General features: G+C 32.4%; 3 protein-coding genes across 3 annotated transcripts; all 3 read right to left on the minus strand.

The window, feature by feature from the left end:
• Positions 1-69: 69 nt before the first annotated feature.
• Positions 70-2,217, minus strand: LOC111420343 (uncharacterized). The gene is made up of 4 exons (XM_023053317.2): positions 1,878-2,217; positions 636-1,793; positions 405-585; positions 70-345 (listed from the first exon to the last, which is right to left on the minus strand). The coding sequence occupies exons 1-4, from the start codon at positions 1,923-1,925 to the stop codon at positions 194-196; spliced, it is 1,539 nt and encodes a 512-aa protein (XP_022909085.2). The 5' UTR covers positions 1,926-2,217; the 3' UTR covers positions 70-193.
• Positions 2,218-18,574: 16,357 nt separating this feature from the next.
• Positions 18,575-19,836, minus strand: LOC111420344 (retinol-binding protein pinta-like). The gene is made up of 5 exons (XM_023053318.2): positions 19,616-19,836; positions 19,406-19,565; positions 19,237-19,352; positions 18,948-19,186; positions 18,575-18,899 (listed from the first exon to the last, which is right to left on the minus strand). Exons 1-5 carry the CDS (start codon positions 19,764-19,766, stop codon positions 18,648-18,650), a joined length of 918 nt encoding a protein of 305 aa, XP_022909086.2. The 5' UTR covers positions 19,767-19,836; the 3' UTR covers positions 18,575-18,647.
• A 2,635-nt stretch (positions 19,837-22,471) lies between these two features.
• LOC111420321 (zinc finger BED domain-containing protein 5-like) lies at positions 22,472-24,957 on the minus strand. The gene is made up of 2 exons (XM_071200787.1): positions 23,926-24,957; positions 22,472-22,528 (listed from the first exon to the last, which is right to left on the minus strand). Exons 1-2 carry the CDS (start codon positions 24,955-24,957, stop codon positions 22,472-22,474), a joined length of 1,089 nt encoding a protein of 362 aa, XP_071056888.1.
• Positions 24,958-27,137: the final 2,180 nt, after the last annotated feature.

The raw sequence follows: 27,137 nt of genomic DNA on the forward strand, positions 1-27,137 counted from the left end.
TTCAAATTAATATTTTTTTTTAAATCCTTTCATATAATATTTATTTAAAATAAAAATATTTGATTAGAATTATGTTATAAAGAATTTTTATTAATGATTTTGTTTTAAAATATCAACATTGCATATCGCAGTAATACGAAGTTAGTTTGTTTCAAATTTTCCATTATTTATTTTAAAATTTTAAACAAATCTATCATATATTTAATTCTTCACTTAATTTATCAACATATACAAAGATATTATCAATAATCTCCTGCGCCTCCTCTCTACTTCGCACCATATTCTCCTTCAAACTTAGAGCCAATTGAAGACGGTTTTCATACGAGAATACGTGTAATCTAAAACCTAATCGAATATGTTCCGGTTAAAATTCAAATTAGCATTTTAACATTTTATTTTAATACCAATGTTTTGCAGAAACGGAGTAAACATCATTACTGCTTTTATGTCACACCCAGCCAATGACACTGTTTGTAATCCTCCAATATTACTCAGCCCTGCTGTTATGTTCGAAGTAATTGCCCCGATATATTTAATCAAGGACGTTGGTATTAAATGTAATAACTTTGAAAATGTTTGAATCGCCTTAAATACAATTTTTTTTAATTAAATTTATATATAAGAAAAATACTTACTAAGCTATCAACAGAACGTTTCGATTTTTCGACTTCAATTTTAATCGATTTGATCCGATCCAACATAGACGATCCTTTCTGCATACTCACAAGGGCATTGATAAAGATTCCCGTTGATTTATTAGTTATATTATTGTGATCATAAGTTCCGTTAATTATGTCTTCGTCGATTGGTTTAAGTATAATACTCGTTGTACATTTATCCATAACCTTACCTCTTTTCGCTAAAATATTTGCTAAGCTAGCTGTTAAACCAGCCATTAATATTTCACCAAATCCAACTTGGAGCTTATTTTTAAGTTTTTTTATTATAGGAATATATTTTATTTTATCTTCTAAATAAAAAACAACGTGACGTTTATTATGTGGAGTTTGAAACGCGGGTTCATCTATTTGATTACTTAATGGGTTGCGATAAAAATAAGTATAATCCAAGGTGAAGGTGGGAACTGTTTTATTCCTCGCATTAAGTTGCATAGGTTCAGGTTGCTCTTTATGCACCATAACGTTATTTAATAATCCTAGAAGAGAAGGGCCATCGCCTAAACAATGTCTAAATACGAATAAAATCGCTGTTTGCTTTTGCGATTTATTTTCTTTGTCCCACAAAATTGGCTGAGTAAATATTTCACCGTACCACAATCTTTTTTGGTTACAAAGATTAATCATGTATTTATTTTCGATATATTCAAACAATTCTTCCCTACTTAAACATTCTTTATTACTAACATTATTAATGTTGAAGCAATCCTCCGAAGTTAATTGATTCTTTAGGTAATAGGCGTACCCCAAACATCTTTCCACGGTACAGGATAACTTATAAGAACTGTTATGTACAGTTTTAAACATTTCTTGAACGCGCTTTTTAAGGGTGAAATCATCTTCGTTGTGATTCAAAATTATCATGCATGCAACGCCTATTTTTTCCTCCGTGGATTCAAAATAACCATCTAATCCTTGTAATCGACCTCCGTAATTGTTGCCGAGTTTACAAGTTAACCACAAATCCATCCCCCACAAAAAACACTGTATAATTAACATAAAAACGTTCAAAACCGTCATGGTTATAATCGATAATGTTACAAGACATGTTTGTATTAATAACCCAACGAAACCAGATTCTTTTTTAAGAAATCCCGGCGGTATTCCTAGCAAATTCTAAAATATAATTGTGTAGTAGTGATAATAGTATAAACTTTGACCGCGAATTTAAACAAAAATTAAAATAAATTTAATACTCACTTTGATGAAGCAATATATTGATACAAATTGATGGAATACAACTTTCATGATGCCTCTTCTCCGAAAACACTGAAAGAAATTGCGAGTGAACACGAGTATTGACCTAATTTTCGTGATAGTGTAAAAAAAATAATTATTCAAAATAAATTTTGCGATAAGAAGTTAACGGAGTTATTAATAAACATTGCACCAATTTTAATTTAATGAAGAAACAAACGCACTAAAACTTTAATCTTTAATCTTTCATTTTCCTCAAGGCCATTAGATTTGCAATTTTTTCTTCGAGATTTTTTTTCCAGGAATTTTTCTTATTAAACACAAAATTTTTAATAATAAATTTTTTTAATCTAATCATAAAATACAGTCTTTTAGCTTTAATTTGCGACATAAACCATCACTTTGCATTTAGTAATAATTTCAAAGCGATTTAATAAAAATATTTCTTTTTCGTACACTTTCCAAAATAACCAAGATTTGTAATTTTTGCTTCGAGATATTTTTTTCCAGTAGTTTCTCTTACCAAAAAATAAATAAAAGAAATTAATCGATCGTAATTGATAATAATATTATATAATTATTCGTGAGATCTTCATCAGAGTATAAAAATTATGTTTCTTAAGGAAATAATATAAATGAAACCATAAAACGTGTATAACAATAATTGGAGATATAAAAAGTTTATGAAAAATAAAACGTGAAAGGTGACTACTATATTGAAATAAACATACCGTATGTAGATCGAAAAAAACGATCGAAATATTAGTATGAAATAAAATTGTTTCTTTTTATAAAAAAGATTGTCTCACGAATAATTATTTAATATTATTCTCTTACCAAACACAACGTTTTTTTAATCTAGTCATAAAATGGAGTCTTTTAGCTTTAATTTGCGACATAAACCATCGCTTTGCACCTAGTAATAATTTCAAGGCGATTTAAGGAAATTCTTCTTTTTCGGACACGTTCCAACATAACCAAGATTTGCAATTTTTGCTTTGAGTTATTTTTTCCAGAAGCTTCTCTTATGTTAAAATTAGTAATGATTTATTTATTTAAAAAACAAAAGACAGTAGTTGTTGATAAAAAAAATAAAATAGCGCGACGAATATTATTGATTGATTATTGAAGCAGAAGAAATAAATAGATTATTATTACAAGATAAAAGACCTTTAAATAACTAACAATTAAAAAGTTATGGGCCCAGACTTCAGTAGATAAATTTAAAAAAAATAAATTTACGTAACCTTAAAAATAAAAAAAAATAATAAAACATAATGCAGTCGACTAGCTAGACGTCCCAAATAGAACAATTAAATGTAGAAAACTATTATAATTGGAAGTTCCAGATGGAAATGATATTAGATTAACAAGGAGTTCTACAAATGGTAAAACCTGATTGATCAGTCTAAGATGGATGAAACAGAAAAGTTATCTATCAAGAAAAGCGACAGCAAAGCGAAGTCGCTGATTGTGCAATGTGTAGCGGATAGCCAGTTGGAACATTTACGAGAAAAAAAAACAGCAAATGAGATGTGGAAAGCATTGGAGGAATGTTTGCAAAAGAAAGGTCTGCCAGGGCAAATGTTTCTCAAGAAGAAAATGTTGGCAATAAAATTGAAAGAAGGCGAGTACCTGAATAAATTTATAAATGAATTTGAAGAAGTTTTAAGACAATTAAAATCAAGTGGAGCGGAATTGAAAGATGAAGATGTAATTTGTAATTTATTAATGGCATTACCTCAATCGTTTGCAACAATTGCTACGGTTATTGAAAATTTATCATCTGAGGAATTAAAATATGATTTTGTGAAATCAAAACTGTTATTGGAATGTGAAAAACAAAAAATAATAAATAATAAAAATAATTTTGAGAACAGTACAGGCACTAACCACCTGGCATTTATGACTGATAAATCATGTTACAAATGTGGTAAACGGGGACATTTTAAAAAGAATTGTTGGTGTAATAAAGGAAGGGGCAGTTCTGAGGCAAGAGGTTCAAACACCTGGAAGGTACTCAAGAGGACGAGGTTATGGTAATCAACCGAGAAGTAATTATGTCAATAATGAAGAAAAGAATAACAGGGGAAGCTGATTATAGTGTTCCTGACAAAAGTTGTGGAGAATTTTAGAACGAATTAAACGAAACTAGGAGAATCCCTGGTTGCGTGGAACATATCGGCGCAGCGACAACCGATAACCGATGCGACTCGAACCAGCGAGGTGTAACGTTGTTCGAAGCGCATCGCACCCTTACTTTATTAAACGTTTTATTTTCTGTTGTTTCTTTTATAAAGTTACTTTGTTGTGTTATTAAAAAGTAAATAAGTAAGCTTTTTATGAACCGTGGTGAGTTTTATTGAACTATTTCCACAAAAGCGTATGCTTTATGGAAGAATTGGATACAAATAAGCAAGCAAGTGGGACGGATTTAAAATTCGTTATAGATTCAGGTTGCACTGATCATATAGTCAATGATAGGCAGGTATTTAAAAATCTATTAATGTTAAAAAATCCAATTAGAATAGCAGTGGCGAAAAATAATAATAGTTTGGATGCGGTAGGGATAGGAAATATATCAGTATATAAATATAATAATAATATATAAAGTATTATAAATAACGAAAAAATTTTGTGTAACATTAAGAATGTTTTATATGTTCCTAATTTAAGACAAAATTTATTACCTGTTAAAAAATTAGAATCTGGTGGTATGAAAATAATTTTTGAAAATGCTGAAGCAAAGTTATATAAAAATAATAGATTGATAGGCATAGGTGAACGAAAAAAATTATACAAAATAAATTTTGAAATAATAAAGGGTGAATGTTATAATACTCAAAATGATAATAATGAGTTTATAAAATGGTATCGTAGATTTGCGCACTTAAAGTATTTAGGTTTAAGTAAATTAATAAAAGGAAATTATGTGAATGGGATAAATGACAAAATACCAATAGAAGAAATAAATTTCTGTGAACCTTGTATTGCGGGCAGGATGTCTAGACTACCATTTAGAACACGAGCTAAAAGTAAACGATTGTTAGAGATAATACATACGGATGTTTGTGGTCCTATAACACCAGAATCGAGTGATGGTCATAGCTGATATTTTGTAACTTTTATTGACGACTATTCACATTTTACAACAATTTATATGATAAAACATAAAGGAGAGGTGTTTGATAAATTTAAAGAATATTTTCAAATGACTGTCAATGTTTGGAATGAGAATATTTAAACTTCGGTGTGATAACGGAGGGGAATGTATTTCTAAAGATTTTAAATTGTTTTGCAAAAATGAAGAAATAATATTAGATTATACAATACTATACAGGTGATTCATTAGCTCTATGGCAAACTTTGGCAGATGAAAGGTGATGCGATTCTAAGAAAAAATGTTATATGAATATGGGTCCGATTCATTTTGGTTAAAGAGTTACAAGCCTTTGAAAATTTTACACAGTTTAATAGGCAAATGAAAATGTAACATAAAAAATAAGTTTAAAAAATAAGTTTAAAAATTGTTCGAAATGTCCGCCTTCAGCTTGAATGCACGCCTCACATCGACGAAGTAAAGATTCTATCACACGACGTATGATATTTGGATCATTCCGTATGCTATTAGCTGCATCTTGAATTCTGTCCAGTAGTTACTGACGGGTAGTAATTTCTACATGGTACACAAGCTGCTTCATGTGTCCCCAGAAATAATAATCCAGCGGATTTAGATCTGGGGATCGTGGTGGCCAGACTACTGGACCTCCATTGCCAATCCATTTGTTTGGAAAATGTTCATGTAACCAAGCGATGACTTCTTCTGAAATATGAAACCACATATTTTGAACGATGTTAAGTGGTGCGTCGTCGATAAAATCGAAAAGGTTATGTCCCAAGAGATTTCTGTACACATTTGAATTTAAGCGTTCATTTATCACCCATACAGGTAGCAAAGAATTGTTAAAAATGCCACCCCAAACGTTTACACTAAACCGTTGCTGAAATCTTCCTGGTCTAATTGCATGTGGATTTTGCAAGGACCACACATGTTCGTTATGATAATTATTTATGCCGTCCCTAGTGAAACACGCTTCATCAGACCACAGAACTTGGGAAATGAAGTTATTATTTTGAGCATGTTGCTGAATAATCCAGTGGCAAAATGCTAAGCGTTGCTCAGTATCTCCAGAATGTAATGCTTGAACATTTTGGCGATGAAACGGATGTAACATTTCTCGATTCAATACACGCCATACAAAACTTTGGGATATTTGTAACATGCTCGCTATACGCCGAGTACTAATTGAAGGGTCGTCAAGTACTAAATCAATAACACGTTCTTCATTTTGTACATTCACATCATGGGGACGAACGGAATGTAGTGGAGCGGGGTTACCTGTTTCTCTCAGTCTGCGAAATGATGCACTAAACACTGTATGGGCAGGTTGATGTCTATTTGGAAACCTACGAAGGTATTCTCTTGCTGCTTGCCGAGCGTTTCCGTTACAAAGCCCGTATACAAAAATAATATCTGCATATTCTTCAGTCGTAAATACATGCATTTTCGTTTTCGATCAAAACTCTGACAATTATAAACTTTGAAACACACAGAATAGAGTAAATTGAAATGTTTGACGTAAAGAACTCAGTTTTGTTATCACAGCCAACTCTGTATTTGTGTTTCATAATTATTGTTGCAAATCTTTACTTCGTTACATTTGTTACATTTACGTTGTTACGTTTCGAACAATTTTTGTAATTTTTAAACTTATTTTTTATGTTACATTTTCATTTACCTATTAAACTGTGTAAAATTTTCAAAGGCTTGTAACTCTTTAACCAAAATGAATCGGACCCATATTCATATAACATTTTTTCCTTAGAATCGCATCACCTTTCATCTGCCAAAGTTTGTCATAGAGCTAATGAATCACCCTGTATATACCAGAACATAATGGAGGTGCAGAAAGAATGAACAGAACATTGGCTGAAAGAGCTAGAACAATAATGTATGATTCTAAAGTACCGAAACAATTATGGAATGAAGCATTGTTATATGTAACTTACATTCTAAACAGATGTCCAACAGAGTCATTAAAAGTTAAAGTTACACCTGCAGAAATATGGTATGGTAACAAACAAAACTTAAGCAATATTAGAGTATTCGGGACTCTAGCGCTAAGTCACATTCCCAAAGGAAAGAGAGATAAGTTTGATTCAAAGGTAGAAAAATGTATAACTGTAGGATTTGTACAAAACGGATATAGATTATGGAACATAAAAGAAAATAAATTAGAAATAGCAAGAGATATCAAAGTTAATGAAAATTGTTTTCCTTGCAATAAAGATATTGTAAGAATAAACATAAATGAACATAATAATAAAAACGGAGGGAACGAGGAGACGTTAGCAGACGAGTTAAATGAAAGTACTGAAGTGGAAAAAGAAAATGTATCAGTTGAAGATGAAATAAGAAATGATAGTGGAGAAGAAAGTAATACAAAAAGGAGTAAAAGAGAAAAAAGATTACCAGCATGGCAAAAAGATTATGAAGATATATATGGCATATGATGCAATGAATTATGTAGAGGAAGTTCCAAAGGAGTATGAAGACATAGAAAAATGTGAAGACAAGTATTATTGGTTAAAAGCAATGGAAAGAGAAATTGATTCAATAGAAAAGACAGATACGTGGAAAGAAATAGAAAAACCTAAAAATGCACAAATTTTGAGAGCAAAATGGGTATACACTAAAAAACCAATGGAAGCAAATATAGAAGAACAATATAAAGCTAGACTTGTAGTCAAAGGTTGTGGCCAAAGAAAATCATTTGATTATGAAGAAATTTATTCACCTGTAGCAAGGATGTCATCGATAAGAACAATACTAACAATTGGAAATCAATATGGATTTGTATTTAGACAGTTAGATATAAAAACAGCGTTTTTAAATGGAGAATTAAGAGAAAATATTTATATATATCCACCAAAAAAAAGTAACATGTAAAAGAGGAAATGTTCTAAAGTTAAATAAATCTCTATATAGTCTTAAACAAACTGCGAAATGTTGGAATAAGAGAATTAATGATTTTTTGATAAAAATTGGATTTACCAGATCAATTAATGAATATTGTTTATATACTAAAGGCAATTCTGCAGATATTATATTTTTAATTTTACTTGTTGATGACATAATTTTGGCTGGAAATAAAATAGATAATGTTGAAAAGTGTATAAAAGAACTGACGAATGAATTTGAATTAAAAGATAAAGGCAATTTGAAATACTTCTTAGGCTTAGAGATAGATTACGATATAAAGAAGGGAATATTGAAAATTAGTCAAAGAAATTATTTGTTAAAAATTTTAAAGCGTTTTAATTTTGAGCATTTTGAACCTATAGATCCCAAATTGAAAATAGAAGTTAAAGAACATGAACATTCAAAACGACCTGTCAGAGAATTAATAGGATGTTTGATATGTTTGATATATTTGATGTTAGGATCAAGACCTGATATAAGTTTTGCTTTGAATTATTTTACAAGATATCAGGATAAATATCAAAGTTATGTTTGGACACATATGAAGAGATTGATGCGATATTTAAAAGGAACAGTAGATATTAAATTAACATACAAAAGAAATGTTGAGGAATTACCATTTAAATGTTATGTGGATTCAGATTGGGCAAGTGATGAGTATGACAGAAAATCAATTACAGGATATTTGATACAAATATTTGGAAGCACTATACTGTGGGTAACAAGGAAACAAAATAGCATAGTAATGTCTACTGCAGAATCAGAATTGATTGCTTTATGCTCAGCCGTACAGGAATGCTTGTGGTTGCGAAAATTATTAAAAGAACTAAATATAAATTATGATTATATCAAAATATTCGAAGATAATCAAGCATGCATTTCAATTATAAAAAATCCTGAAACATTGACCTAGAATATCATTTTATACGTAACCATTTAGATAAAGGTGAAGTAGTTGTTGAACATGTGAGTTCTAAAAATCAATTAGCTGATATATTGACAAAAGGGACAAATAAGTATGATTTTGAGTTAAATCGTAACAGATTAGGTTTATATTTATGTTAAATATTAATATTGTTCAATTATAAAGTTTGTTTAAGTTAAGGATAGTTTATTAAATTAAGAGAGTGGAGTAATCATTAAGGAGGGGTGTTAAAATTAGAAATGATTAAATGACAATGTAAAAACATCTTTGATCGTAGATAGTATTTAAAAAATAAAAGACAATAGTTGTTGATAGAAAAAATAAAATAGCGCGACGAATATTATTGATAAGAGAGTTCATTATTAAATGTTGTATAAAACAAGCAGAAGAAATAAATAGATTATTATTACAAGATAAAAGACCTTTAAATAACTAACAATTAAAACTCTTATTGTACACTACATTTTTTTAATCAAGTCATAAAATAGAGTCTTTTAGCTTTAATTTGCGACATAAACCATCGCTTTGCACCTAGTTATAATTTCAAGGCAGTTTAATAAAAATTCTTCTTTTTCGGACACGTTCCAACATAACAAAGATATGCAATTTTTGCTTCGAGTTACTTTTTCCCAAAGTTTCACTTATTAAACACTACATTTTTTAATCTAATCACAAAATAGAACCTTTTAGCTTTAATTTGCTACATAAACCATCGCTTTGCACCTAGTAATAATTTCAAGGCTGTTTAATAAAAATTAGTCTTTTCAGACACGTTCCAACATAACCTGGATTCTGGATTCGCGGGAATGCAGGCTGAACCTTGGAGGCAAAGGCTAGAATTTCTCCTGGTTGTGCTGCCCTGATTCCACTCATGCGAATCTGGATATCTTCAAAAATGTATAACCTTAATGCTCGGAGGGCCATGCAGTCGCATAGAATGTGTTCCGCCGATTCCTCCTCGCCGCATCCTCTGCAGATGTCGGTGTTACTTATTCCTATGTTCAGTAAGTGCTTCTGTAGATGCCAGTGTCCACTGATTAGACCTATGACCAAACGTAGGTTCTCCCTGGACAGCCTCATAAATAAATCTGTTCGTTTAGGACCAGGGTACATCAGAGCCTCCTTGGCTTGGCGACATCCTGGTGTCCTGTCCCAGTAGTTTACAAACTTCTTACGTGTTTCCTCTTTTTGAAGCTCTATTAAAGACCTTATTGTTGGGGTAATGAATGGTTCTGGCGATCACGGAGGATCGCCTGCAGCTTTCCTTGCCAGTTTGTCCATCATGTCATGAAGCTTATTTTCCGAATGACCCTTTGTCCAGCGATCGTAATTTAATAATAATAATAATAATGTTTATTAACCCATAGCACCATTATAAACCCCAATAACAAAATACTTAAAAACTAAAATAAAACCAAAATGAAATGCCATGAGTTAAAAAGGACCACGTCAGCATTCCCAGTGGGTCAGCTGTTTTTCATTGGTCCTTTTTCTACATTTTGTATAAATAAACTTAAACTTCATGACGGCAAACGGAAATAGAAAGACTAGTTGTTACCAAAAACTTAAAATTAATACCAATTATACATAATAGTAAGACTAGCTTTCTAGTAAATAAGAAGAGCTAAGACAAGGAAAGGAGAAGAAACACGAAAAAACAATAAAAGAAAGAAAAAAGAGAAAAAACAAAAAAAAAAAAAAAAAATTGATTCATATGTCATCACAATTCTGCTCATTCAATAACTCAGACCTATATATCACCCTGAAAACCCGCTCAGATTCCTGCAAGACCGAAAGTGGACAGTTATTCAACAAATTAGGCACGCAATACGTGAAAGATCTTTTAAAAATTTCCAGTCGATGCTGGGGTATTGTTAACGTATGTCTGTGCCTAATATTAATATTATGAACGTCTGTTCGAAATTGAATTTTGTTGTATAAATATGGTGGACATTTGGTAGTCAGAACCTTATGGTAGAGGCAAGCAGAGTGAAGAGCCCTACGACGTGACATATTCAACCAGCCCACCCATTTTAAGGTGTATGAGATACTCGCATATTTCCTAATGCCATAAATAAAACGTAAGCACGCATTCTGAACTCTTTGAATTCTTACCTTGTGAATATTATCAATACAAGGGCCATATAATACATCACCGTAATTAAAGATCGAGAGAATCCGTCCACCCATAATTGGAGGACAGTCTCGTCAGGCATGGATTGTTGTCCTACCTTTATTTCATACGGTCGTTCGAAGATAAAACGCATTGGAATCGTATCTACCCTGCCATTCAACAGCGGCTGTTTGCTACATGCCTCCTCCCATAGCTGGCTAGTCGATTTATAGAGTCATTTATCGTTAACCGCTCGCAGCCGGATCATTGTTGCTATCACCACCTCCTCTACGTGATAATTAAGAGAAGGAAGGCACGGTACATTCTCCATTGCTGTTGTTCGAGTGGTTATCATCGAGCCAGTAACGTAGAGACAAGCCAGACGTTGCAATTTTTGTAGTTTCAAAACAATCGTTTTATTTCTAACTCTTGGCCACCAGTTTACGGTGCCGTAAGTTAACATTGGACATATCACTGCAGTGTACATCCACAGGGATATTTTGGGCGTTAAACCCCAGGAGGTCCTAACGGCCCTTCTGCACTGAGCGAACGCAATGCGTGCCTTATTTATCTTACCTTCGATATGCGGTCTTCAAGTCATGTTAAAAAGTGAGCTACTGCATCTTGTTAAAGAAAACGCAACGTCAACTTCGTATGACGAAGATATTTGTAAGTGTTGTTTTTTTTTTTAATAAATTCATATTTATTGCAGTAGTATTTATTGTAGTATTCTTAGATTGACAATAGAGTTGCTTAACTCTTGTATTATATTAATATAACTATATTACTGTTTAAGTGTGATTTGTTTCCGTCTCTTTGTTTTAAGAGTTTAGTTTTTTAAGAGTAATTGGTTTATTTGTAAATATTGTAAATATTTGTATATATTATATCTTTGTTGTTAGCAATATCAATTGTTGCTCTTGGATAGACCTACAAATTTCCAGGTAAAATTAACAAAGAAAACCTTTCACTTGTTTGTTGTTAACAATCTTAATTGGTTTTCTGAGTTTAACCTACAAATTGCCAGGTAAAATTAGCAAAGAAAGCCCTACACTTGTTTATTATTAACTATCTTAATTGGTTTTCTGAGTTTAACCTGCAAATTTCCAGGTAAAATTAACAAAGAAAGCCCTGCATTTGTTTGCTATTAACTATCTTAATTGGTTTCCTGAGTTTAACCTAATTAAAATTATTCATCGTTTTATCCTAAATTAATAATTAATTCAGGATAAAATTAATAAATAAACCTTTTAACTATATTTGTTTTGCAAATAATACATTAATTTTTTCAAATTCTTATCTGACTGTAATGGATGGTTTATTCTCGTATAGTGTAGCTGCGCCTTATAGACCCTGGTGGGAATAGGCGGTTACATAAAGAAGGAACCGATCAGCCCTTTTTTTGTAAATACCTGTCACGGTGATTTACCACTGCACAGATTCGACGGCACGACTATAGTTATAATCAAAATACTATACATGTAAAATCCTATCTAATTGGGGGCTAACTTCACATACGTCCGTTCCACGGTTACGAAAAGCGAAACACCCTACTCACCGCAAGATAAAATATCGATTGTTATCAGAAATAATCCAAATACGCACCAACAATCCAAAAAAAACCACTCAAACTTACGGAGCCGACGAAAACGCGTGCAACCGCAAACCGACTTTTTATAAAATATTGATTATTAATTAAACCTAACTAATAAATTTGTAGCTAAGGGAAATTTTGACTGATATGGGTTGTTTGGCAACTATTATGTCCCAGTAAAGTTTCCCGATTAAAATCTGAACGACCCTGTATATGTATCCAATTAAAAAAGCTTACTTAACAATTGAAAGACCTAGATGACGCTTCTGCAACACTGTAATGGTTGGTGATGATGGTGTAAAATGATGGGATCTCCGGGTTAGAATAAACGCATAGTAGCTTCTCTTAATTACTGCATTTATTGACAACACTTAAGTTACACGACGTGTCACCTTTCAGTAGCTTGAGTGTACTCTCTTTCCGAGCGATGACCTTTCTGAGCGATATCTTAACCTACTTAACAATTCCTCCTAACCGCTTGAAAAAAAATTTTTTCTTATAAACTAATTTTTTTTTTTTATTTATTTGTTATACAATTTTATTCTGTTTTTATGTACTTCAATACATTTACCATTAATATTAATTACTACATTTGGTGAACTAACTTTTACAATTTTATACGGACCATTATACAATGATTCATACTTTGAACAGCTTCATTTCGTAATAAAACCTTATCTCCTACCTTATAATCTAATGGATTACTTTTTTGGTCGTATTTTATTTTTCGATTATATTTAGATGCATTCAAATTTTGTTCTGCATCTGCCCAAGCTTGTTGAAGTCTATATTTCAACTGTATTGGGTAATTGTCATAATTATAAACAGGATCGACACAATTTTTTGTGTTTGATGGTAGTAATGCTGATTTTGCGAAAACTAATTCATACGGGGTGAATTGCGTTTCTGTATGAACACTGTTATTGTATGAAAAACACCAATACGGTAACCAATGACTCCACGTATTCGGATATTTTGCAATTTGAATACGAATAAATGCCCCTAACGACTTATGCGAATTTTCTAAAGAACCTAGCGTTTGATGATGATACGCCGTAGAAAATAACTGCTTTATCTGAAGAAATTTACAGGCATCTTTTAACGTAGAAGCAATAAATTCTGTACCTTGATCTGATAAAATTTCAGTTGGAATACCATATCGTAATATGAAATTATCTACCAGTGCTTTAGCAACCGTTACAGCTTCTTTATTTTTTAACGGATAACACTCAACGTATTTAGTTAAATCACATTGTAGTGTTAACGCATACTTGTTTTCACATTCATCCATTGATAATGGACCTATAAGATCTAAGTGAATTTTTTGAAAGGATGTGGAAGCTTGGTTGTGATACTCATTGGCTCGATATTATGTTTTGAGCGTTTGAATTTTTGACAATCGTCACATTTTTTAACAAATGCTTCGATATCTTTCCTCAGTCCTGACCAAAAGTATGTTTTCTTTATATTATTAAACATTCTATTTATTCCAGCATGTCCTCCTGTGGGTAACATGTGGTAATCGTTTAAAATGATTTGTTGTTTCTCTTTGTCGTATATTTCAAACAGATTTTTACTACAGTGAGTTTTATATCGTTTTTGTTTAATTCTTTGGAATTCCGTAATATTTCACGAATTTCTGCGCGCTTATCGTCTTTTATAATTGTTAATTCTTTAACATTATTTTCTTTGCATGCAATTAATAATTCTCTCACCGACGCTTCGAGTGCTGACGATGATCGAGAATTTTTTAGTAAATACATAATATTTTCTTCTTTTTGGTATACCACGCGCTTTTTATTTAAATTTATCGTACGATTCTTTGTTTCTTTCATAAATTCTTTCTCTGAAATTATTCGTAAAAGACAAAATTTTTTTGGACGTTTAATAAGTTCCACTACTCCTGGGTGATCAAGCCGAGAGAGCGGTACGTTTTTTGTGTCTACATCGGTATTAATTTTTGTCGATTGTGCTCTAGTAATAGCATATATCGCCTGAGTCATATTCACATTAATTTTTTTGAGTTCTTCAGAAGTGATTTCTATTCTTGATAATGCATCTGCAGCAACATTATCTTTACCCTTAATGTATTTAATAGTAAAATCATATTCTTCTAGAACCAGACGAAATTTGGTAAGTCTACTGGATGGGTTTGTCATCCCAAACAGGTACACCAGTGGTTTATGATCTGTATATAAAACGAATTTTCGTGAGTACAAGTGTGGACGAAAAAATTTAACTGCCCAAACAATGGCCAAAAGTTCTTTTTCGATAGTATAATTGTTACGCTTGGCTTTATTTAAAGATCTACTGGCATATGCAATGGGTTTATCATCACCATTTGATAACACTGCACCAATTGGATAACCCGACGCATCGGTTTTTAAAGAAAAAATATTTTCTTTTTTCTTGTTAACTTATTTAAAGGTATGGTTATATGAGCAAAATTCTTAATAAATTTTCTGTAATAATTTGCAAAAGCTACAAATCTTTTACATCATCGGAATTTTTCGGAATTGGATATTTTTGAATGGCAATTATTTTTTCCTTATCGCGTGCCACACCACTAGCCGAAATGGTATGACCTAAATACAGAATTTCCTTTTTCAAGAATTCACACTTGTTCGGATTTAATTATAATTTTACCTTACGTAATCTATTGAACACTTTTACATAATTAAAGTTTAAATTATGTTTATTTAAATTATTTCCAAAAACAATTAAATCATCTAAATAAATGAAATAATTTTCATAATTTCAACCAGCCATTGCTATTGTCATAGCACGCGAAAATGCATTTGGACTTAGTTTAAATCCCATGGGGAGACGAGTCATCTGATATTGTACGCGATCAGTTGTAAACGCGGTATAGGGTCGACTGTTAGGATCTAACTCGATCTGGTAATAACCTTGAGCAAGATCTAAATGAGAGAAATAAATTGCTCCTGAAAGAGAATCTAAAATTTCTGTTATTGATGGCAAAGGAAACTTATCGTCTTGAATTTTCTGATTTAACAATCTATAATCAATAACAACTCTCCATTTTCTATTACCATTTTGATCAACTTTCTTTGGAACAATTAATAAGGGTGATGACCACTCTGATGATGCTTCCTCAATAATTCCTTGAGTCAGCATATTAGGTACTTGATGTTGAACTTCCTGCTTTTGCGCGTTTGGCAATCTGTAAGGTTTGACATATGAAAGTAACACCTTTTCATGTAACCGGATTGATTGTTTATAAATATTTGATGTATTCAATTTGTCACCCTCCAAGTGAAAAATATCTGAATGTTTAGCGCAAATACGTTGCACAGAATTCTTTTCTTCCTCATTTAAGTGAGTTGTCCGAATTAAATCTAGAAGTTTATCGGCTCGCTCTACATTATGGGTATCATTTTTAGCAAATTGACAAATTTCATAATATTTAAGATGGTCTACTTTTGGTTTAAAATTTTTTAATACAACATCGTCTTCTCTAGTATTCAGCAATTTCATAAAAATTAATTTGGAATTTGACATAAACTGCTTGCTACGAAAACACCTTTACACACCTCCTCAGCCAAAACAACGCATTCTTCATTTGAGTCAATTGAGCAATATCGCACTATTTCACATCGTGCTGGAATTTTTGTGTAACTTTGCTGTGTTGACTGAATTGGCAAACAAAGGATGTCATCGTTTACATTTAACTTTAATTCATATGTTTCGTAATCGATAATTCCGAAATACTTTTGAATAAAACCTAATCCCAATATTCCTTGCATACTACTGTCAAACGACTCAATAATAAAAAAATCATGACTTAACGAAAAACAAGACACCTCCAAAGGCAAGTTTACAATTCCTTCAGAGTTTGTTGATCCCGCTAATCCTTTTATTTTCATATTGTTATTTTTTATTTGCTCTTGACCAGATAAATATTCCTTAAAAATAATACTAACCGATGCCCCTGTATCTAATAAAAATAAAAGATTTATACCATTATACCCCAAACTAATAAAACTTAATTCATTTAAATTTTTATTAACATCTGAGACTAAAATGTTTCTATCAGACACGAAAAAACCTATCATCCGTGGTTGCTAATGGATGCTGTTCTGACTGATTTGTTTCAGCAGAGGTAGCCTATACGACCTCCATTTGAACGATCGTTAGAGCGGTTTTGAATATTATTAAAATTTCTCCTTCGACTAAATGAATTCTCTCTAAAATTTTGATTTGGAGTTTTACCACGACTATTGTTGTAATAATAATTATTTCTACCTCTATTATTATTATTATCGTTATTATAATTACTTCTAAATTGAGTATTTGATCTTGGATTGAAATGACTTTGCGACTGTCGTCGATTCGTTGAACGAAAATTACCTCGTCCACGCATGTAAAAGACATTTGAGGATCTTGACGGCTCTTCGTCTTTTGCTCCTCTTATAGCGTCACCCAATGACGAATAATTTCTCGCTTTTACTATGGCACGGAGTTCACTATTATGTAAACCTGCTGCAAAAGCACTAATAGCAATATTTTCATTAACGGTGGTTAAAACTTTCATTGTTTCTACGTCGCCATCAGCCTGACTAATAGTAAGATTAACCAATAAATCCTCCACCTCTTTGCCAAACTCATCTATTGACTTTCCGGCCTGTCTGGAAGTATTTAATTTATGTGACAAAGAACTGGCAGACTGTTTAGTTAAACAATAACTGCTTATATCTCTAACTAAATCTGTATTAGAGGGATACGCGGTTTTTAATCTAATTTTTGCACTTGGCGTTAACGTAAGTCGTTAACAAAACTTTGGCTGCAGCATCTAAAAGTGAATCGTAAAGCTCAATAGCTTCTATGAGGCGTTTCGTTACGGCTTCAGTACCGTCCATAACAGGTAGCATACACGCTACGGTTCTAAGATCAAACTTTTCCGACATTTTAAAATTGTTTGGTTCTGATCCTTTTATCTGATTTTGACAATATTCTAATCTATCTTCTAATGTTGCCCTAATATTATCTATAAGTTTAACAATTTTATCTACATATATTTTAACTTCTTGAACTAAAACTGAATCATGAGCACTACTACTAAACTCTTTCCTTAAAGCAATAAATTTATTTTCCAATTGATTTAGTTTTCCTACCTTTCGATTGAGTAATTCTATATTAGTTCTTCTTTCAACTGAATCTTTCTTTAAGTTCTTATGAAATAACAATAACTCTTCTTCTAACTCTGTCCACTTCTTGGTTGACATAAGGATAACTTTCACTAATAACCTTTAATTGCTTTTATTGCACTTTATCTTCCACTGCACAACTTTCCTTCGATGATAATTGAATAGGGACGTGGGGATGTGAAGAGCGTTAAACTTCAGCTCTGGATGCGGCTCTTCTTAAGGTTCTTCTTTTTACATGGTGTGTATAAGCTTTCACCAGGCGTAACACGAAAGTAATCACCATCATAATGAACATTATATAGAATATTACAGTAACATCATCATCCATCTTAATTTTATTTTTTTGCACCAAGAAGTTTGCATTAACTGCACCATTTTCGGTTAATTCCTGGTTTGTATTCGACTCTCTGCTATGATGTTTTCCCATTTTCAATCTTATAATATTCTTAAAGCTCAGGGGCAAGCTCCTGGCAGGGTCGCCATGTAATGGTTGGTGATGATGGTGTAAAATGATGGGATCTCCGGGTTAGAATAAACGCATAATAGCTTCTCTTAATTACTGCATTTATTGACAACACTTAAGTTACACGACGTGCTACACAATACCTAACATGCGTCATTTAGTGCTTACTATTAACTATCTTAACCTACTTAACAATTTGTTATTATTACACTACAACACAATTCTCAATTTAAATGCCTCACCCGGTATAAATCAACATGTTTAGGTTATCCCAATAAATATACATACAATCAAAATTTGTTGTATACAATATTTGATTAGAATTGCATTATATATAAACCATTTTTATTAACATAATTTTTTATTATTACAAGATTTTAACTTCCCTGTGAACAGTATGTATGGATATCGCAATAAATCGGCATTTTTTAAATCATCAATAAATATTTAATACTACAGTTCTAAATTCAATCTATTGCTAATCGTCGAAAGCTACCATCAACACCATATTCGCTTTTAAAATAATCCTCTCGATTTGGTACAGGCCCATACAGTTTAATTGCATCCAATTTTGATTTAAACGTTGAGTTTTCGGTGGTTAATATTTCCCAATTCGCCGATAATTCCTCCATTGTCCTATTTGTTCCTCCAATATCACGAGGAAGAAGATCTTTGGGGACCTCCTTGTACAAATCGTCAATATTTTTATGGATCATAAGCTAGGAAAGCAGAATGTTATATTGTATTATTTAAAAACGAAAACTTACTCTCTCTTTTAACTTTGGCGATAAAATCGCTTTTAAAATGACTATAAATGGTGTTACTACTGGGTGTGCATTTAAAATGTGTACATTTCTTATCCGAAATGGTAACACATCGAAGTACATTTTAATATAATTACGCACAGAAACTAAATCTACTTTAGTCATTAAAGAAGCGGTTACGTTTTTAAGATCGTGGATTGCTATAACACCGGAACTTAAATCTTCGTGTAATAAATAGTCGACTGTAAAGAGAAATATTACTTTAAATGTTATTAATAAGTTAATTTGTTACATAGAATCGTTCCGTATTTTAGGACTGAATTGAAATTTAAATCGTCGACATCTTCTGGTTGAGTTATAAACACTCTGTAACCCTTTTCCGTTAAATTTGGTAAATAACACAAAAATCTTCACAAAAAAAATTGATATTAATTAAAAAATAAATTTAAATAAAATCTTACTTTGAAATATAAATTTTTTGTAAATACTCTCGAGTCATTTCGCGGTTTTCGTAAAACAATTTAAACTTTTCTCTGGAAATAAAATAAAGGTCTAATTTTTTCTTGATTTTTCCGACGTCGAATTTGCATAAACGGATAAAGTTTTCAAGTAATTTTTCATCTGTAATTTTTGTTTATAGGATTAGGTTAAAGTAAAAAAAAAGTACTCACCGATTTCGTTCGGTAAATGATTTTGATGTTTTAACCATTCATTAATTAATTGAACACGATTTTTGAGTCTTTCGATAGTTTCACCCAATTCCTCCTTAATTCGTGCCGATTGATTTTCATTTGGTAAACATATAACTCCATCTTTAAGCATGTTTTAAATTATTGTCACTGTTTTGTTTAATGTTAGAGAACTCTAACAATAACTTGACACTGAATGAAGCAAAGGTTTGGATATTTAAATAATTTATACACGAATTCATGTAAAAACAAAATAAACGGCGTAATTATGCAAAATTTTATTTAATCGGGTTTCAAGCTATTGGTTAAATTGCAGATAATTTGTTTGTCTATATAGATACAAATCAATTACTGTTAGTCGTAAATGCGATTTAAAAATGAACGAAATGATGATTTAAATAGTTATTTTTGATACAAGATAGCGAAATGAAATTTTTGCATTTGAGAACGAAAGTTCGTGAATCGTTCGAGAATTTGATTATTTTGTTCATAAAAATAAATTAACAATTAATAGTATCAAATTCCTTGATTGTCGTAGCAGTACACATGCTGAACGTAATAGTTATTTATATTACAAGTGGGCTAGAAACTTAATTACTGTACGAGTGTGGAGAATTGCACGACGAGGTCGTAGACCGAATCGTGTAATCACACGAGTACTGTAATTATGCTCTAGCCCACGTGTGATATACTTAATTCAATAAATTAAGTCTGTTCTGATTAGGCTAAAAATGCGTTACGTAATGAAACCAGTGCGGTAATGAACTTCATTACGTAACTCAAATCACCTCAAATGAGTGCGGTAATGATGACTTATCCAAGCAGTCGTAGATAAAAGACTTAAAAGACTCTAATAATTATGTAATTATGTTTCTAGCCCACTTGTAATATAAATAACTATTACGTCCTGTTGACAAAAAACTATCGTTTTGACGGTCGCTAAGTACTGTGTTCGAAAAAATTGTTTTTTATTATTTTATTTCTTGTAGGTAATTTTCAAAATTACTATGGAAAAGAGGACAACTTTTTATTGTGAGCTGGACTTTTTAATGACAAAACATATGTACAGGGTTTGCCACGACGAGCTATGTCTATATGTATATGGAAAGCTACTGGTACTATTTCTGTGAATATTTGCAAAAACATTCTCTTAGCCATGGTAAAAAAACTTATATATAATATATTAATTACTACTAAGTGGGAGCTTTTTGAAATGACAACATCTATTGACAAAGAGCTGTTCGTCGAATTGATAGTGAAGGATATCGTTGAAGGTTTCTAGGTTTTTAATAAAAGAGCTTCTTCCCAACTACATGTAAATGTATTTCACCCAAAGGTTTGTACAATTCTGATGCTTACAAAAGAGTAATCAATTTAAAGTATTACATATTAATTAATTTGCTGAGTCTACATTTTATAGTTAAAGGTTTTGTAATTTATTTCAAAAATTTTTAAAACATTTTAATAATAATAACAATAATAATAATATGCATAAGATGCAAACAAAAGAAAAATATGAAATATGTCGCCCCCTCCTACTTCTACAGATTCCCGTGTCCCTGTATTAACACTGTCCTTAATCGCCTCTTAAACTGCCACTCAGACGAGCACACTCCAACATTCATAATAATATCATTAAATATTTTACTAATTTGATAGGTAAAACTGTTTTTAAAGAATTCAGTTCTGTGTATGGGCAGCGCTATCGTACGTTTAAATCTTATATTAAGATTGTGCACGTCCGAGCGGAAGGTAATTTTATCATACAAATATGCAGGTTTCTCCTTGGTGACCGCATTGCGAAACAACAATGCCGAGTGCGCCAAACGTCGCGACTGCATGTCCATCCAGCCGATTTCCGACAGTTTACTACTTACAATGTAAGTAGTAAACTGTTAGTAAATTCATTGGGACCCGTAACAACTTTTTTCCCTCATTTAGTTGTAGATATCAATAATTTAGATAGAGAATGGAGATTGCTTCAGAGTAGTGCTGAAATAGATAGCAGTCTAGAAACTTTGCAATTTTGGAAAAAAGTTTGTAATCTTCAGAAAGGTGACGGTACACAGCTTTGTTCAGAACTGCATAAATTTGTTAGTGCACTGTTGGTTTTACCACACAGCAGTGCTTGTGTTGAGCGCTTTTCAGTACAATTAATTTAGACAAAACGAAAATTAGAAATAGGCTTTCCATTGAAACATCTGGAATACATATCTGGAATCAGTCGTGTTTTAATTTTGAGGTTACAGATGGTGTTTTAAAAAACATTCTTCGTTAATGTACACAGACAAGTAGTTTATGTATGCGATTTCATTTGTATTTGAGTTTTGTGCTGTTAACATATTGTTGTTAACTTACTTTGAGTTTTATTTTGTTAACTTATATTCATATTTTAAATAAAAGCTATTTATGAACAATTTGTTTTATTGTAATTGCGTTGTAGTATTAAACCCAGTATTATAAATATTCTAGGTATCGCAAATTTATTATTAATTGTAAACAGAAAATCTGAAAAAGTACAATAATAATTATTTGTGTACCGAGGTAGGGAAATTTGTCTTTTTTAAGTGGAGGCGTAGTCAAGGTCAGACGATCTGGTGAAATCTGGTGATTTTTTAAAGCGACCTCTGGTGAAAAACAAAATTTTCATCTGGCAACTCTGACTTACATGGTCCCTTCGCTTCAACCCAAACAATAGTCTTATATACAGGAGTTTTGAACTTTTTGAATTTTAGACTTAAGTACACAAGACAAAAACGGATAATACAAGCAATCCGCAAAATTTAAGTGCGATAACACTATGCTGTCACATACACTGTTAAAAACATGGACCTAAATTTAACTCTTTTTCACTACTAAATCTGGAAGTTCCCTCGCGACCATCTGTTTCGGAGACTAATTTTACGGAGTTAGAAATTTAACAAATATAAATTGCCAAGTGTAGTTAAATTCCTCCTAAAACGTAGTTATAGGTTATACATAAGGTGGAGGAATGCGACTAATGATAATTGTTAATTAACTGATTTTATGTTGTTGAAAGGACACCTTTACGGATATTCTGAACTCTTTATACATAGTTAAACTAATCTTGTTTTAGTTAAAAATATCCTCGAAGGAGGTAAATCTAACACCTTACAGTAGCGTTTCTCAACCTTTTTTTACTCGCGTACCCCCTGACCTATCATCAGTGCTCCACGTACCCCTTCTCCATGATATGCATATTATAATTACTAATATGTACATATAGGTACAGTAATAACTCTATAAGTCTATAACACTGAAATATTTTTATTTCTACCAGTTGTTACAAAATAATGCATATTATATACTAATTATACACATTTAGTTAAACTAAAAAATGTAAATATGTAAGATGCACGTTAATGAGAACCTTGAGGCTGTTTGGCAGCACTCAGTAATTTGAAATCTGGATCGGAAGATGATAAATATAGTCTCAGGTTCGAACTTACACTGGCAAGTCTGTTCCTGTACTTATTTTTTAAACAAGTATAGGACAAAAAAGCTCTCTCCACTAGTACGGTGCTTGTGAACGGTAACAAAATAGTTATTGCTTTGTTAAATAATTCAGGATATTCTTCTTTCAAGTCAGCCCAGAATGAAATGAGGGATTTCTTTTCAAATTCTTGCTTAAGTGAAGAATCCATTTTCAGTTCGATCAAGTTAACTTTTTCTTGAAGTGATAGAGATGCACACTCGAAATACTTTTCACTGAAAGCCTTTCAGTGAAAGGGTACCAAATCCAGTAATCGTCTGTTCTACGTTTGGGGAAATATTTGTCGAAAGCAGCCTTCAGTCCATTCAGATGTTGTATAATTTGCTTCTTAATTTCTAGAGATACATGAGCATCCGTTTCAGAGAGAAAATCGTGTAATGTTTCAAAAACTTCAGATTGGTTTTTCTCAATACATAATTTCCAAAATTCTAGTTTTCTAACGAAGACTCAATTTTGTCTGTAACTTGGAATACAGTTACTGCACTGTTTTGAAGAGACAAATTTAGCTGGTTTAATTTCGAAAAGATATCGGACATGTATGCAAGGCTTTGAAGCCATTCATGATCATCAAATTTAAATGAAAGTCGGAAAGGGTGGTTCTCAAGGAACACTTTGACTTCATGCCTAAGTTCAAACGTGTAAGAACTTTACCCCGAGATAGCCATCGAACCTCAGTATGAAGGAGTAGGGTTTTGTGAATACTACCCATTTCTTGACATAATGAAGAGAATAACCTTGAATTCGTGTGGTGGGATTTGATGAAATTGACCACTTTTACTGAATCGTCCAAAACATCTTTCATACTAGTAGGAAGGCACTTTGATGCAAGAGCTTGTCGATGAATGCAACAATGTGTCCACTGTACTAAAGGAGCTACTGCTTTGACACATCCCAGGAGACCAGAATAACAACCTGACATAGATTTACCACCGTCAGTACATAATCCACAACATTTTGACCACTTTATTCCCTTTCTAGTAAAGTAGGAATCAATGGCATGAAAAATATCTGCACCTGTCGTGCGTTCGGAAAGAAGATGACAAAGCAAATGTCCTTCTACAAATTCATTTCCTTTCAAGTATCTTGCAATAACCATCAAAACAGCAAATTGTGCTACATCAGTACTCTCATCAACCTGAATGGAAAAATATTGACTGTGATTGATTTCCTTTATCAACGTCTCCTCCATATTAGCAGAAATTTCCTTGATTCTACGAGACACAGTATCATTGGAGAGAGGAATAGCATTAATTTTCTGAACATACTCATTACCGAACATGCAAACAACTGCGTCTTTAAAGCTGGACAAAATCAAATTTTCACCAATCGTGTGATTTTTACCATTTCTGGCGATACGGTAACTGATGCGATAGGAGGCCTCAACAGCATCTTCATTGGTACAACCAGAAGTTAAGTACGTGTCTATATTCGACTTATTTTTATTTTCGAGCAAACGCTTAAAAAAGGCCAGACCTTTATCTTTGAAATCTACGTGTTTGGTTTGCAAATGGCGACTAAGTAATGAAGGTTTCATACTACCGTTAGATAGTACTTCCCCACAAACAACACGCTCAGGTCTAGGGATGCTATCAATAATTGTGAATGAAAATCCATAGGACAAATACTCTTCACTATATTTTCTTACTTTTGTCGGTTGGAGAACTGGAACTGGAAGCTTAATTTGGCTGACACGCGGCAACTTCTCCTTAGGTTGCTCCTCACAAGGACTGGTACTCGATGATGGAGGATCACTTACCAAACCAGTAATTTTTCTTTTTTTAAGAGTGCCAAATTTTAACCATTGATCCATGTTTAAAAAAACAAGTTACAATAATTAGAAAAGTAAGTAGAGCACTCTTCACTTTGAGAGCAAACTGGGAACTGATTCAAAAGAATATTACGATAATAAAAATACAGAGACAGTTCGGGGACCCTTCCTAACACACCAGGATAAATACTGTAATAATTGTTCATCCACCGCTTAGGCTACCCATTGTTAGATGGCGGCGCAAGTAGTTTTTCAAATTATAATTTTATGGTAATGGTTCAAAATTTAAATAAAGTAGGTTTTAAGTTATTGTCGTTTTGTGTAATAAAAATACTCGGCATCATTCAGAAAACAATTACTTATTTTGATTTGTCATAATTAAATGTTATTTGGATGGAAATGCCATTTATTACAACAGCTTTTTATCTTTTCTCTTTACTTAGTCCGCCATTACATCTTTTTTTACGCGTACCCCTTGAGACCATTTCACGTGGGGGTTTCCCCCTGGGGGTACGCGTACCACAGGTTGAGAAACGCTGTCTTAAATGATCTATCGACTGTTAAAGTCCTGCTACAAAAACCTGAAACACCCTGTATATATTTGAAGAACCTGCGTTCCGCTCTGTATTGAAACGTTATCAACAACGCTATCGTTTGCATTGAAACATTTTGTTGAAGTTTTCGGCTCGTTATCAAGTCAACTAAGCCATGTCGGGCGAGGAAAAAGTGGTAAAGTTAAAGGGAAAGCAAAGTCCAGATCCAGTCGTGCAAGATTACAATTTCCTGTTGGTCGTATTAACCGATTGTTGAGGAAGATCAATTACGCGGAACGCGTAGGAGTTGGAGCTCCCGTATATTTGGCGGCCGTAATGGAGTATTTGGCAGCCGAAGTTCTCCAGTTGGCCGGTAACGCTGCGAGAGACAACAAAAAGACCCGTATCATCCTTAGACATTTACAAGTCGCAATACGTAACGACGAAGAATTAAATAAATTACTATCCAGAGTGACGATTGCTCAAGGAGGTGTACTTCCGAACATTCAAGCTGTTTTGTTACCTAAGAAGACCGAGAAAAAAACCTTAATTTAATTACAACTTGGCCACTCCATATTAACAAAACGGCCCTTCTCAGCGCCACAAAAAATATAGTGGAATAATGAAATATCGATATCTGCGGTTGTGTAAATGTATCAACATAATTCAATATCAAATAATATATGATATATTATGTATGTATATACATTTTAAACATGACGTGTAATATCAAAATATTAATACGAATCAAAGGTACTGTTGTAACACTAGAAAATCATTTAATTACAGTCAATTTTTTTATTGACTTTTCCAAATATCTTGTCACTTAAAAATCAACGAAAACTGATAAATTTACCGAAAAATGTCATGTGACGTCAACAACAACGCTAACAATGTATTTTCGATTTAACATTGGTCCTATTAATTGTTTTTTCCACATGCACGCACACAACACCAATAACACCAGTAAGTAAAAATGAAACTTTTTGATACTATAACGCATATTTTCGGGTTAAAGTACCCTTGTTCCTTTGGTTTTCTACGTACAATGACTAAGGACCGGTTCTTCAGTCGCTAGATAAACTCCGGTTAAATAAATCTCGGTATAACTTGAAAAGTCAATTTTCTTCAGTTTAAAGATCGATATATCGAGAACCGTCCGATGAAAAAAATTGCGGTTAGCTTTGTTGTATTCACTGAACATTTCTATGTGACATAGGTGAATTTGAAAATTTTCGACTCCGCGGTTTTCCTAAAATCGCAAGTTAAATGAAAAAGTAGTCGATTTTTGACGGTGCCGGTAACTTTGTCCATTTCGCGATTTTTTTTCTCAAAAACTATCCGACGAAAAAAATTCAAATTTGAACAGGTGGTATCCTGATGTGTTCTTAATGATGTGCATATTTAATTTTTTCGATATTCCATATAGTTTCGCGGAAAATCGCGGTTTAGTAAGATGCGGTATAGTCGAAAACGGCTGGTTGGATTTTAACGCGGTTTTAACCAAAATGTGGTAAATAATTGTGTTTGTCGAATCCTGTTATGGGTTTTTCAAAGTTTTGTCTCTTTAATTTTTTTAGAATAATTTACGCGAGCTATAAATTAAAAAGAAACAGAAATAAGCCATGCGGGGAGAGAGGGGTTCCGTTCAGTTGGAAAAGATGGTGCTGGTGTATGTTCCAGGCTGGC

The sequence above is a fragment of the Onthophagus taurus genome, unplaced genomic scaffold (genome assembly GCF_036711975.1).
Source record: "Onthophagus taurus isolate NC unplaced genomic scaffold, IU_Otau_3.0 ScKx7SY_14, whole genome shotgun sequence".
NCBI lineage: Eukaryota > Metazoa > Arthropoda > Insecta > Coleoptera > Scarabaeidae > Onthophagus > Onthophagus taurus.